Genomic DNA, 15,835 nt, shown 5'->3' with positions numbered 1-15,835 from the left:
TAATTGCATATATCTGTCGCTATAAACTTTTTATCCTCTCAGCCACGTAATCAGATTTACCAGTAGCGCTGAGTGAGCTGTTGTATTGGAAAAGGAAAGCCAGGTAATTATTAATTGAACATCTTCGGGCGTGCCCGTTGGTACAATCAATTCGTGACATGTTGTTATTTTGTTACCTCTAGTCCGTTATATAGTCAAAAGATATCGAAACGCATAAACGTATTAAACTAAAGTAAGCACACGATTCTAAATTGGCATTTCTTCATTGGCAAATAATTTTCTCGGATGGATGTTATTTGTACTGTGGGGTGCGAATTGCGACGACACGATACTTCGGCACGACCGATTTGAGCACCTATGGACAATTAGACTTATATGCATCGAAGTTTACGGTCAACATAAGGGCAATCCTCTTCGGCTAAGGTTTTCTCGCTGACGATCTTTTTGACACACTTCTCGGAGTCCCATATTGACCGGAATTTCATAGGTATATTCAGTTATTCATTTCGTGCACAAAGCTTCGAAACTTATTTTGTGTAAAAGGGGTTCTCTCTCTCAAAAGTGATATACCGTGCCTCCTTCTTCGATTTTCACACGCTGTGCGCTGCAGGATATAATACCTAATTCGAAACATTTTGGTAAAAATCACCATTGCAAGCGTGACGGCAATGTTTGAACAGGAAATTGGCGATCTAAAATTACGCGCAATTCGTTTTACATGAATTATAATATCCCACTACATTCATGAAATCATTTGTAGCAAACACCGTCGCGTAGCGCGACCAAAAATTCCGGGATTTGACAGGTTTTGTGGAATGTTAATTTGCTCTGAATACTCATTAAGGATATGTCCTACTACCACATCATCTACTGCGAAGCCAATTTTCTTCAGCGCCCCCCATATCGCTCCCCTGAGCCCAACGCCCCCATATCGCCCCCTGAGCGTTTCCGCCCCCTTCAAATTCGCCAGCGCCCCTTGGGGGGAGCTGGAGGCAAGGTTAAGAACCACTAGGTTAGAATATATGTAATCAGGTGCTGGTCAAACGGTTATTCAACTTTTTTAATTCTTTATGTCGGCAGATATCAATGTCCGAGAATATTTATTTTATTCAGCGACCCAATGGTCAATCCATTGTATTGCAACAGATGATAGATTCGTATTGCAACAAGACATTCACAATAGCCTTTTCAACTGTGTTTGCCATCGGGATGAGACATCGGAAATGCGCTGATCGAAGTCAGTGGATGTGGGTATGAAAATATAGTTACGTTTAAAATGAAATCCCACTGACATGAATTGGGTTTTAGATTTTGCTGAAATTTAACTGATATCACCAATATTATTGAGTAAAGATATAGTTCTTATGCCGACTGACAAATCAATTGCTACGATTTTAGAATCGTTTTTTCAAAAGAATATTTGCATTGAGAGATATTATGTCCTCATCTTTATTTCAACGTAGGTCGTATATTCTTCAGTGATTGCGTCACCGTTTATAGTAGTAGCTAATGTTACCGTGTAAACATCAAATATGTATGGATATCGTGATTAGAAATTGCCCATAAAGTATCATATAGTTATTGATTGAAATCTAATCCCAGCATATCTTACACTTTACCATTTTCTTATCGGATAGCATAAGTCAGCGTACGTCAGAGCTCGTTGTCATGCATGCACTTGTAGGAATTCAACATATGATTGATAACTTATAATTGATGCACCTGTGCATTGAAGATAAAAAACCATAGTGAAGATATGCGTGTTAGGCAAGAAATTTCACTCGCCACACCATGTCAGTTTAAACGAATACTGATAACTGATTCGAGTTGAACTAATGCTGCAAAGTTGGTCACGCATGACTTCTGTCTTTTTATCTATATATATGATGGAGAGTATAGTTGTTTGATAATATGTTGCACTCTATTTTCCATGCAAAACGGTTTTTCAGGCATAATGGCCATAGGTAATGCGTGGTTGTGAAATCCCTAATACTTATCCCACAGAAAAGCAAAATCAACCAGGTGTTGTATACATCAGGCTATGCAGAATTAATTGTTATGTAGGCCAGTGGTTCCCAACTGCCGGTTCGCGAACAGCTGCTGGTCCGTGAGAAGATTCCTGCCAGTCCGCAAGATATATTAGAATTTTACATCTCAATCCTAAAAGGAGAGAATTTTGGCGCTTGCCCGTTAATTAAGGAAATAAAACTTGATATTTGTCAAATAATGGGGTAATTTGCCTCTTCGAAAGTATGGTTCAAATAGTTAACCTTGCTTAATGATATGTATCGACTTCGGATGATGGATATCGACCATCATATTCTGTATATGTAATATCGTTGTAACACGCCAGCTATTGATCTACTCCGAGAAGCATCCGTGCAAATACCGCAGTGGATCTACTAGATTCAATAGATTAGCGAAATTTCTTGGGAAACGACCTAGTTTGGTAGAAGTATCATGAAATGCATATCCGACATTAAACTGAGATGATGTAGCATCATTCATTGTCCTTCGATATCTCAGTATGATCAACAATGTGCTATGTCGGATTTGATAACTGCAAGTCTGCGAACCAGACTAATAAGATGTTTCTCTCTCATAAAGGTCATCATTTTTCTCTGTACAATGATGTCAAAGTATATTTGGAGATCAATCCCTGTGCTGGTATTGTGCTTGCGCTTAGTATCGGGCAATCAACAGCATTTTGTTTGCAAAAATCTTGAAGATATTTTCGTGGAAAGTGGATCATCGGAAGCCAAACCCCAATACGGTCAAAAACAAGGAGCCCCTGGTAAAATGGGGCCACCAGGTGTGCCTGGTCCAATGGGAAGTCCAGGGAAAGATGGCCCACCGGGAAAAGTAGACTACGACCGGATAAACGAAGTCATTCACACAGAAGTCGATAATAGTAAGATTATTTCTATCTTTGACTTATATAAAACTCGTGGTAACGTAGTAATGCGATTCAATTCTAGATTTTGCAGGAATAAAGTCAACAATTGCCGAACTTACAAGAAATCTCTCAGTCATAACATCAGGTATGAAATAAACTTATCGCTTGTCGCGTTCAACGCGTCTTCGATTGCAAATAAATAAAAAATCTGAATTCGACCGAGCGTTGATTGTGACGACATCAGACTAGCCGCCCTCCCACAATAACCGCGCTCTGTGACGTAATTCTCTCGAATGTTGTTTATGCACTTCATGAACCTGTTTTGATTTGCTGTGAGCATTCTGGTCAGGCTTCTCAGAACTCAGCTCAGCTCAGCTTAGATCAAGTGAAAAATGTCAGGATATTTGGCTTGGATGAGCAGTGGCTCGATGACGAGGACGACCTGCCTTTGGTCGGTAGGCTCCTAAGAGTCATTGAATGAGAGCTCGATGACTTTGATTTGTAATTCGTCGACACAACTGACTGTTAACTTTTTGTTTGTTAGTGTGCGACATTCTTTGAATTTGCTCGAGGCCAAAAGAGCGACTGCTTGTGCCGCCTGGGCATTGTTTGATTTGTCATCGCGCCTTATATTCCCCTTCGGCTCCATGAATAATACTCGCTCCATGCTGATGCATGTTTTCTATTATTAATGAAATACAATAAGCATTGGCACATACAAACGTCCTACACTAATCGAATCAAAAGTAATCTTACTTGGCATCGAGGTACCTCACGATATATGTACTTACAAAGAAACAGATTCAGGTATACAGCATAGGCTATTTGATACATGAAAATGATAATACATCAGTTTGATTAGTAGCCATATGTGTCGGAATTTATGTGGGCAACATCTCCTACTTCGCTAATATCCAGCATAATCCAGGTGATGCCAATCGATTGAGTATATAGCTGCATTCGCCCGCCTCCAGGGAGTAAAGTTCATCTAGTAGGGTTATCATATTTTAGAATGCCCAATGCAAATTGATAAATTATTATTGACGATACTCATCTAGCATTGACGCTAGTTACTAACGCTCAGATAGCGGGATAAATCGAATTACTTGCGGAACAAAATGAAAATATAAATGCCACAACAAGGGATTCTCAAACATAACGTAAATGCAATGTTTACCAAAATTAAATTACACTCCTGCAAATATCTATAGGTATATCCAAATTATGGCAGTAAATTTGCCCTGTCAGCAAGTGGAAACTAATTGCACCTGTTTTTGCTGGTAACATAAGTTCACTATGAATTCGCGCAAGCATCCTACTGAATTTTTATCGGTATTTCTGAAATTTTGTACTCGTCAAAGGAAACATTACGACTTCCACATCAAAGCATTACTAATCCAAGTGCCGACATAAATCTAAATATATGTAATTAGTGTATTTGCATATGGTCCTCGATCAATTGCAAAAATCGTTATTCTCATTTTGACCTACTTGAAACAGGCACCTATCGCTATTTCACAATGATTTACTCTTCAACATTTGGATCAGCCGTCACGACCATCTACGTCATGTTAGAGTGGAGTAGAGCTTGAATCAGTACCAAAACAGCACTTCCCCAGCCATTTCCCCGAACGTTGGTCTTGGGCCGCATAGGGTGATCACTAGGGCAAGTTTTTGCAACTTTTGCAACTTTTTTACAGCTTCCGGTAGCTTCCTGTACTCGGAATCTATGTACTATGACGTTTCAAGCTATTTGGAGGGATTTCATAGTGCAACTTTTTGCAACTTTTCTCAATTTTTCATGCCAATTTTTACTGCAACTTTTATCAAATATTGCGTAAAATGTGAAGGAGTGATTTGAAAAACATGCTATACACTATTCTAGATTGGTTCTATTCGCTTTTATTTGCATAAGAAAGAGCTGTATGATGAGCTACATCAGGGGTCACCAACACGCGGCCCGCGGGCCGCATGCGGCCCACGAGGTCATATTTTGCGGCCCGCGACTTGCTTTGAGATTTCGGAAGAAAGCTAAGAAAACATTTTGCAAATGCTGAAATTGACCTGCAATGGCCGAAATACTGCCAAAACCGAGGCGATTAGAAAACGGCTTAGGGCAGTGGTTCTGAAACTGTGGGGCGCGTCCCCTTGTGGGGGCGTGAAAGCATCTGAAGGGGGCGCGGAGCTGTAGTCAACTGAAAAAATTTTCGCGCCCAGCGCGATTTACCTCGGGTTCATACTTATAGTTATTGCTCTGTGTACAGTCCCGACTTCATATTCTAGAATTATCTCATCAACATTCATAACTTTCCATGCCATTAAACTATCCGTTCGGATTGCTATCTTTATGGATGCATTTTGTGATGTGACAATAGGGGGGGCGACAATTTTCAGTATCATAAAGCGGGACATGTCTAAAAATGTTTGAGAACCACTGGCTTAGGGCTTCTTCACGAGATCAAGCTTTACGTGGAGATGGTCTTTCATCTAGTAACGTATCTCGCTAGCCTCAAAAAGCGTTTCAAGGTATCGTGCACAGCTCAGAGTTCAAAATAAAATGAAATTGATGACGGTGATATTCTGTTCTATTTTTATTCATTTAATAAAATGTTACTTCTTTTGTGATAACTATGCCCATCGCCCTACGTTAGGTAGCACAGCGTTGTATACTGACGTAGAGTTTTAAACCGTGGTTACCTACTTTATATCGATATTGAATTCATGCGGCCCGCGGCCGCTACGAAATTTGAAAAGTGGCCCGCGACCCGTTTTGAGTTGGCGACCCCTGAGCTACATGCATCTCCATGTTTTATGCGACACAGTGGCTTGCAAACAAGAAGTTCAACTACCCCCGCCAAGCACCAACGTGCCCAAATAATATGTACACTATTTAATTTTTTAATTCTGTCGTTTAAATTTTGAGATAGTTTGCCATTTCACGAACGCATAGGCTATTGATGTTGTTAAATCGCCAAGAGTGAGATTTTCTGCAATGCCATGGGTCAAGTTTGCAGATCTAGAGGGTTTGGGGTGCGGCTTGTTTTAGGGGGGAAGGGGGGATTATCGCTATGCTCTTTAACCGTTTTGTGGGAAATTATTCCGCATTGCGTCGTTTTATTGCTGTGTACCTGAAACAAAATGTAGTTTTTTGGGGTTTCGCCAGACTGTCCGTCAAATGGGAAAGAAACAAATTTGATGTCTCTGCAGGAACGTTTCCAGTAACTCACACCCTAATAATCTAACAAAAATCATAAATGCAACTTTTTACTGCAACTTTTGGTAAAATTAAGTGCAACTTTCTCATGATTGGAGTGCAACAAAAACTTGCCCTAGTGATCACTCCAACGTCTAAGTCATGACTGAATTTAGGCAATATTATTGGTAATTGGTAATTGCATTTATTACCATTCATTTTTTACCATCTCCTAGCTAACATAGTTTACCGATATAGCTGAAGGAGATGGTGTCTGCGAAAATGCAGGACAGGAAATTAATAATTATAACCACTCAGCTTACTCACGGCAGGCACGTTGTTAATATCACTTTGTTACATATTTTTGATTCGTGACCTCCCGTCTGCTATATATTCAAAATATTTTGGAGTCGCCGAAACATATAGACTAAACCAGTGATTCCCAACCGCGGCCCCCAGCTTGCCTTCTTGCGGCCCCCCGAAAATATTAAGAAATCGAGTTATGACAAAAAATAGCAATAGCAATATATATGCAATTCCCGATCATATTGACCAATTTTATCATGAGTTATCGAAAATTTTCGCTCCTCGCATCTAGTTTCGTGGCAAAAGCGAACAAGGTGATAGGGGTAGGCTTATCACCCTATAGGAGCCCAAGACCCAAGTTTTTTTTTGGGGGGGTGGGGGGCTGACGAAGTGCTATTTCGTTCCAGCCAACGGGTATACGCCCGAAGATGTTTAATTATTATTGAGGGGCTCTACCTTTTCAAATACACCGCCCTCGGCTCTACCTCTATCTGTAAAACTGATTACGTGAGCAGAGAGAGGATAAAATTTGATGGCAATATATATGCAATTCCCGATCATATTGACCGATTCAATCATGAATTACGGAAAATTTTCGCGCTTGGCGCGTCTATACGCGATAAAACCTGACTTACTAAACCGGCCCGAAAGCAGCATAATTGGTAGTCCTATAGCTCACGACCGAAGCGTCCGAATAATTCGATGGGCCTGGTCTTTATCGAAAGCTAGTGTCGCACTGATTCCAAAAACTAATTGAAATCTTGCATGGGCAATAAAACTACTCCGAAATAGCCACCAAAGGTCGATTGTTCTGAACAATTTTGGCGCAGCAACACAATGACCATAACAATGGCCTAAGGCAGTGGTTCATAACCTGGGGGTAATTACCCCCAAATAGGTAAATTACCAATTTTCTGGGGTTAATTCCAATTTATATTTTTTATAAACTTATAACGCTGCACTGAAATATTTTCAAACGTAAATATGAATGTAGGCTGACATATATTTTTACGAGCTTGTATATATTTTGTTTCACTTAACACACCATGCATGCTGTGATATCATAGTAACCACGTTAGTAATTATGAATAACAGGGTCGAATGTAGTGCTAGGTAAGTCCAATTTATTTTGCAGTAGTGTGGATCATATATTGTTACGCATGCTAGCAAATTGAAAGACAACAAGGGGCATCTAAGTCCAGCAATACACCTATAATGCAGTAACAGCATCGTAGAAACGTTGTTAGTATTGAAAAGTGTAGTGGTTAAGTCTAGTCAGAAAAATTAAGTCTATCATCAAAATTCCTTCGAAGAAGCGACGGGAAAATATTGCAACCTTTTGGATTCGCCTTCAAAATGAATAACCAATCTTCGTCATTATGGCATTGAAATTTCTGATTGGATTTCCTTCAACTTATTGCTGTGAAATAGGATTTTCCGCAATGGTATCTATCAAAACGAAATATCGAAATAAGTTTGCGAATGACAATTACATGAGATGCTGTCTAAGTGTCAATTATCCTCTTCTTTGTCTAGATGTGACCACTGGATAACACAAAAACAGCATCAGCCTTCCCATTGACTTGATATTTTTAACAGACACTTCAGTGTATATTATGACGTCACTTTGTGGTATTTTACAAATAATTGACTGCAACTGCAAGCTGTAATTTGTTATATTTTGAAAAGGGTTAATTCCATCCCGTCAATTTCTTCTTGGGGTAACGGTATGAAAAAGGTTAAGAACCATTGGCCTATGGCGTCAAGCGAATGATGGGAACAATGCCAATTTTCATATTTCGATGACTATTTTGGTTCCGTTTCATTGCCCTGGAATTCGTGCGGTCCCGACCGTACTCTGAAATTCTAAATTTGGCCCTGACAACGAAAAAGGTTGGGAACCACTGGACTAAACTATAAGAAAAACATTTTTTGTGAGACGAACACAATACGTCATCTGTTCAGAAACGCATCATTTTCCTCTGTGGGTGCCAAGAGTGAAGCTTATACTGTGGGGCTCGGATTGCGAGGACATGACTATTCCTTGCGCCTATTCAGTGCGGCTACGAACAATGGGCACGTATGGATAGATAGTTTCGGCGCAGGTCTTTCGTTTGTAGCACTCCGTGGAGTCGTAATTTGGCCGAAACTGTATCTGTCGTGGTCTGGGATATCTACTACCTAGATATCCCAGGTCTTGACGTGTCGTGACGTGGTAATTACGGGAAACGAAATGCTCATTTTTATAAATTATACTTGTTACTTAGGGTAGGGGTATGCATATTAAAATCAGGATATCTGGCGAAAATGATTCGCGAAGCTTGCATAACAATTTAAAGTTAATTAAATCTATCAGAAATACTCGATACTTTGGCTGATTTACGAAATGATTTCCAGCGAGCCCCCTTTGAGCTCACGCCCGCCCAAGGGAGTTTAGGGTTAACGAAATTACGGCCATGGCTACAAAAATACAGTTAGGTGCGGTGAGAAAGCGATATAGTGACGTATCAAGCAAATAAAGTCAGATTTGAAAGGATAATTGTTCCCTCATGAGACCTTCTCATTGATGTCGTTACATTGTCTTCCAATATGCCTTCAAATATATTTATAATAAGTAAAATAAATGTAAACGTAAGTAATCGTGATTACTTTTCCATTGTAATCGCAATCGTAATCATGATATAATCACCCCATGTCTGGTGACCTATTGACCAAAAGTGTTAATAATCTCTCAGGCCGTCAAGTCTTCAATCGAGAACAACTGTAGCTTTTCTCACTCAACAATTTGGTCGAATCGTTCAAGGGATGGCAAACGTGATGTTTACCTTCGCGTTCCGTGTGAGAACCTCAAAAATCTGGAGGTTCGCGTTCACAAACGAGCTTTGTTAGGCTTCGCACTATTAACCTTTTTCATATTACAATTTTTCCTATTATCATAACATCTTTGGTTGAAATTATTTGCATTGCAACTTCGGACCACTCTGTACATATCGCTGGCAGCATGAAAATATCAACACTAAAATAGGGTTGCCATACGTCTAGATTTTCCCGGATATGTTCGGAATTTTACTGTTCGTCCGGGAGAAAATTCTAAAACATGCCTAAATGTCTGGAATTTCGAGGGCTTAAGGTAGGCTAAAAATATTTTCGTAAAAACAATTTTCGTAAAAACAATGTCATTTTTGATCAGCTTAATGTTACTTAAAATATCAGTAATACAGTGAAATTGTTATTCCTATGCAATACAGGAAGTGGTCAGATTCACGAGCACAGGTGTAATTTTAGTCCAGTGGTACATTCAATATCTTCCGAAGAATATGCTCAGTGCCCAATAACGTGATCTTTTGGATCATGTCGAATCGAGCGATTCCGCAATCTATACGATATGTCACATGAGATTTATGCTTGCGACCCCTGTAGCGCCAATGACTATCGGTACAATGTTTATTTTTCATCGCCACGTTTGTCCACATTTCATTTTGAGGTCTCCGTATATTGATTAGTTCTCTGATACTATTCGTAAAACGTTTTGACCAGCTGGGACGGCCAGTTGAATGAATAAGCATTCTCTTTTATTTTTTTAGTTTCGGTATCGTATCCGGAAGATTGCTGCTGATTTTGCGGTCATAATAGCTTTTGCAATTCATATGATTATTATAATTCATCAATCACGAGTTTTAAGTGGGGTGTGTCGTCGTTTCCGACATTGTGCGCCACAGACAAAATATGTTATCTAGGATCGGATTTTCATGCTAAGGGACATCAAGAAATTTCAAACTATATATACATCTTACAAAAATAAATAAATAAATATATTCACCAGTTACTGAAAAAGTCTAATTGTAATTGCAATCATAAGAGAACGGTATATTCCTAGAGTCGATTAAGGCCGTTTGGATGCTTTAGTCCAGGGGCTCTCAAACGGTGGGCCATGGGAGCATTTTGAGGTGGGACATAGAGCTATTCGGAAAATTATAGGATTATTGAAAATTTAGTTATATTTGTTATGTTCTTCGCTGAAAAAGATTTTCATATTGTCGTATTTTACGTAGGCTGCATAACGTTTTTCATCCGACTCTGATGAGGTGAGGTGAGGTGAGGTGAGATGGAGTCCCAATGTACACGTCGAAAATAGGAGTTATATTTAAAAAAATCTATCTCTGGTGTATGCCATCCACTAAAAACTTGTTTGAATCTGGCCTAAAATGATTATGTTACCCCTCCCCTATAGTGGAACTAAAACTCCGATCACACAGTGGATGCGGGGATTATATCACTGAATTTAGGGACGTGACTGCAACAGCGGTCGACCATAATGTACACAAGAGTTATACGATCTACGAGGGCCATAATTGCCGCACCCCAAACCGCCAATTGAGAGAGATCAAAATAATTTCTTTGGTCGTTTGTTGGAAGAGATTTATTGAACTTTAACATTTTCTTTCCGCTTCGCATTTTAAGGCTCTAGTGGTATACATTTAAATATCATTAGTGCAGGGATATCTAGAATATCTAGTTCTACATATCCCTGGATTAGTATGAGAAAAATGAGCCCATAGTAGAGAAAAGGGCATATCGGCTACCGCGATTACCACGCATTGAACAGCACTATTACTCTAGGACAGGGGTGTGCAATTATTTTCCTCCGCGGGCCAAATAAGAAGTAGAAAATACGGTGGCGGACCAGGTGAAAATTTTTAGCTATACTCTCAATCGTATTTTAATTATATTTCTAAATGACATTGTTAGTAAATGCTGCTCAGTGAATTTGCAGATGTGGTTCTCAACCTTTTTTGGTATTTGTATACTCAGCGTGAACGTCCGCGTCCATGCGTACCAAATCCAATTCAATCCGACCAAAATTGTAGAGTTTATGACCAGGATAGAATTGCTTATGACTATTTTGACAATAGGCTACCTCAGACATAAATGTAGGGCATTTTGCCTGTGACACTTGCAACCAAGTGGTTTGCCCAAGACACAGAAAACTTCAGAAGAACGAATATTTCTTGGAATGTTGAACAATTAGTTTTAGTGCTCTATGTTTCGTTGTTCTTGCGTTTGAAATTTACGTGGCGAAACATCTCTTATTGAGGTATCTATAGTATTGCTTTCAAAACTACATAAATTGCAGTATAATTTTTTAACTTGAATGCTTTTCGTGTGCACCTTATCAAGAGTTAACGGCACAATAAGAAGCATACGGAAAGAGATTAAAACCAAAACCAAAATGGCATAATATGACGTAACCATGCAGTAATAAAAAAGGAACGCTAAGTCAGCTGTACCGGTACTGCGGTAGTCATAATAGAGGGACAAGAGAAAATCAAATTATACAATTCACACGTAAGACATTACAGAGACAACTAGCGGTATATATTACTGGAATATTTAAAGATTGTGCAGAAACTCTTTCTCCTTATTGTGCCGTTAATTCTTGATACGGGGCACACGAAAAGTGTTTGAGTTAATAAATTCTACTGCAATGAATGTAGTTCTGAAAGCACTATTCAAGTTCAGTACCGCCAATCACATATTTGAGGTATCTTTGCATTTTATATGACAGCTATTAAGATGACAAATATTTCAAAAGTGGTATTTTGCGAATCACGCATCAAGGCCGAAGCCCTAGTCTCAAGTCTGAGTTTGACGAACCCGGACCAGCACGAGGCTCATGCACTTTCGGACCAAAAAGCTATTTTCTCCGTAAGGCTGTGATGAGTTTGGTCCGAAAGTGCATGAGCCCCGCTGGTCCGTCAATTACATGTTCCGAAATCATATCGGAAGTAGAAGAAAAAATTGAAAATTGTGACATTTTCGAGGATTTTTTGACTTACTCAATCTAAAACAATGCGCGTAGAACTCCAAATCAAGATCCATAATCGTTTCTTGGGGTTTTATCAATAAAAAATCCCCTTATTTGTCAACGTGTCTGCCGATATCTGATGTCTGACATATATCGACCTCGCCTTCCGTCACTTGCCACTTTATATTAGCTTCTTTACTATACTTTCATTCAGTGAGCATGCCTCCTCTTTACATCGCCGAGGCCCAGGTGGGTGTCTGATCTTAAGACTACTCCTAGTCGTTTCGGCATCTTCCTATCATTCATTGTATTGCTGTCTTGTGTGTTTTGAAGTGATGAAAATTTATGAATAAACTTGAACTTGAACTTGATTAAGTTACCTAAAATCCCTATGCTCGCTGACTCACCCAGACCCTTACGCGGACTCATTTGAGTCCGCGGACTCGGGGTTGAGAAACACTGTGTTAGGTTATGAGAAAGTTATGGTTAATTAACAAAATATCCATTTGTCATCATCATTCGAAATAATGTTAAACATGATAGATTTATAACTCTCTTCAAACCCCTATCTACGTTCTCCTAGTAAGACTCTAAAACAGTGGTGCTCAAACTTTTTAAGGCATCGCTCCCTTTATGATCGTGAAATATTTCGTGCCCCCTTATCATGATATCACAAAACATTAAAAAGTGGAATCAGAATACTAGCAATCCAAATGGATAGTTTGATGGCATGGAAGGTTACGGCTTGTGGTAAAGCTTGTGGTGAATCGCGCTATGCGCGAATAAATGTTTCATTAAACTTCAGGCTTGCTCCCCCTTTCTGATGCTCCCCCCCCCCAGTTCGAGAACCACTGCACTGAAATGCATATGCAATTGTACAGAGCTTATTTTCTTGGTCTCTGCCTTCCGAGCAGTGTGCAGCTTAAATCCTTAATCTCGGCGACATGCTCGACAGATAATAAAAGAACGGGTTTACCCCTGACTCCAGTATAGAAATATTGAGTGCTCTAAGGTCTGAATTTTTTTAATTTCAGTTTTCGGCTTTCCTTTTTGAGCATGCACGGTAATTCTTTACGTCTGATAGATATGATGAGTCATATAGTAATCGCGAGCACTGATTGAGTTGTTTTACGAGTTAGAGATTTGGACACGTATCGCGCAACAATTTGAAACACATACAGTATAATGCGTAATGCGACAATGGCAACAAAGAAGGTTCGAAATAAACAATACGAAAACTGTGATTTCTTGTGACTTTAATTGCTATCCATGGTCATCAATTGTCACATTGTCTTAATTCGGAATCTGTATTACGCATGCGAGGTAGGCCTACGTATAGGCAGCGTAATCTTGGCGTATTGATGAACAGGCTTCAAAGTAAATGAATTTCCTGTTCAGTTCATACAGCCTGTGGTTTTATTCATTCAAAAAGCAAGTTTTGTGTTTTGAATTCCAAGCAACCTTTACCGGGCCACACAGAATAGCTTCGCGGGCCGTATTTGGCCCTCGGGCCGCACTTTGCCTAGGTCTGCTCTAGGATAAGAGTTGAACCACAGAACATTTTTCAACTAGAAAATGGGCATGAGCGAAAAAAAATTTGAGGACCACTGCTTTAGTTAAAGACAGTGGTTCTAAACCTGCGGGTCGTTTGCCTTTATTCAGAGGATCGCGAAGATATTGAACGTGCTAAGTAATGAGTAAGTCTGACCAAAGGTGCTGGCCTTTTTGAAGTAATCAGCTTATCAAATATTCAGCTGTCCACGAAACATTTTCGAATTGGAAATGGAGTCGCGACCATAAAAGATTGAATAGCATAGGATGTCCAACCTGCTGTTTCGGACCGGAATTTCGGATCACAAATAGTCGTACCTGCGTCACATGAACATGTTTTAACAATGTAAAATTACGCTACCCGCATTTTCGAAGTCATCATACTCCACCAACTCTACCGCCAACTCCGAGCACTTCAGTGGAGAGAGGATGGAAGAACCAATATTATTCACAGAATCAATTCACAAAATTTAACATCCAGATGCATATAGAAAGCAGATGCATATTGTAACCCCCCAGAAATTGCATCGGCAAAGCTTTGCTAGTGTGACGTCGTATTAACAAAGAATGTGCTCATACTAGGGATGGTGTGAACCCCTGGAAGGTTCAGGTTCGTGTGAACGCGAACCTTTTTCTAAGGTTCTGTGTGAACGCGAACGTGAACTTTACGACGTCACGCCAATTCCAACCCTACATTTCAGTAAAGTGATATATTTAATATTAAATGTACTGTACACGATACCTCGCGACGACTCAGACGACATCATGCCACAATGCTGAAGTATGCTGACTTTTTAGCCGTCACCTAATGTTTCGACTCAAGCAATCAAATGCTATAATAATCCCCTAAATTCAATATCTTCGGTCGCTTTGCCTACAAATTCGACGAGGACTTGCAAGGGAATAAAAGACCGGACAATGCATTCGGCGTTTGACTATTGCTACATCGATATTGAGCACAGTTTAAAACGGGTGTCTATACTTGCGACCGATATTACCCCATAAACAAGTTACACAGACGCCAACACCCCAATCGCACAAATTTGTTATTTGTGATACAATAAACATCAAATCAAGATGGATCGCGTACGCCCGCTAGATTTTTACCATAGACAACAACGTATTCTTTATATCAATTTCAATGATTGGTTGAATATGCATCATTCGCTGACTACCTACATACATGTATACTGTATTTTGTTCTTGTTGTTGTGTGATTGTGGGTCTAGCTCACAGAGAGTAACGAAATATTCACTATATAGGCCAGCTGAATATTTGGAGCAAACCTTTGTAACAAAGCAAGTAAAAACTTTTGCGATTGGCAAGGTGCATGCTTGTTTAGTGTTGTTTTTTATGCTGCCAGCGTATTGCATAGAGTGGTCTGAAGTTGAAATGCAAAGAATTCATATCCAACATATTATAATGACGCGTTGAAAAAGGTTCACAGTGCACAACCTACCAAGGTTCGTTTTTGAACGTGAACCTCTAAATTTCTGAGGTTCGCACACAGTACGCGAACTTGAACCTCACGTTCACACCATTCCTAGCTCACACCTCCTTTCATGGCTCGCTAGTTGGAATTTGAGCCACTTAAATATAGTAACACTAACGTAAGAAATAGCTTGTGCTATTGAATTCATTCTCTCTCGATTGTATCAATGATCTTTGTAACGGCATTGTCAATCAAGACCTTGACTTTTCTGTTCATTTCAGAGTATGACTGCAGAACACGAGGCGGGCTGCTATATTCTGGGAAATGTTTCACGGTTCCTCATGTGTCATCATCATATGATATGACTTATGATCCCGCTGCTGCAGAATGCGCAAAACACGGAGCTCAATTGGCTGAAATTCATGATCGGGCTCAAGAAACTACTCTGAGGGATTTTGCTAGGACGAAAATTTTACCTGGTCAATCGGTCGTCTTCGTATGGCTGGGAATGGAATATAACCACTCGGTAGTTACATCAAGTTCTAACTATAAGCCCGGTTCGCTTGCTAAAGGCACGCATTGTTGTTTAATGCTCAGTACTTTACTGTGCATAATCAATCGCAAATCGATGTGATTTAGTGGTCCATGATC

General features: G+C 39.7%; 1 protein-coding gene across 4 annotated transcripts in view; it reads left to right on the top strand.

Annotated features, from left to right (window-relative positions):
• LOC145438075 (uncharacterized) overlaps positions 1–15,835 on the top strand; it is a 103,392-nt gene that overhangs the window by 85,558 nt on the left and 1,999 nt on the right. The window contains exons 1-3 of one of the 4 annotated variants that reach the window (XM_080315466.1): positions 2,492–2,911; positions 2,979–3,041; positions 15,466–15,710. In XM_080315466.1, coding sequence (XP_080171592.1) covers positions 2,545–2,911; positions 2,979–3,041; positions 15,466–15,710 — 675 coding nt within the window. In that variant the 5' untranslated portion in view covers positions 2,492–2,544. Of the gene's footprint in view, positions 1–2,491; positions 2,912–2,978; positions 3,042–15,465; positions 15,711–15,835 lie in introns of those variants that run through there. The other 3 variants (XM_080315467.1, XM_080315468.1, XM_080315465.1) reach the window with 3 other exon arrangements.

The sequence above is a fragment of the Botryllus schlosseri genome, chromosome 4, assembly GCF_051294905.1.
Source record: "Botryllus schlosseri isolate E-star chromosome 4, Bs_hap1, whole genome shotgun sequence".
NCBI classification, from domain to species: Eukaryota; Metazoa; Chordata; class Ascidiacea; order Stolidobranchia; family Styelidae; genus Botryllus; species Botryllus schlosseri.
Note: the sequence above shows the minus strand (reverse complement) of the source record. Positions and strands in the feature narration are given on the sequence as shown.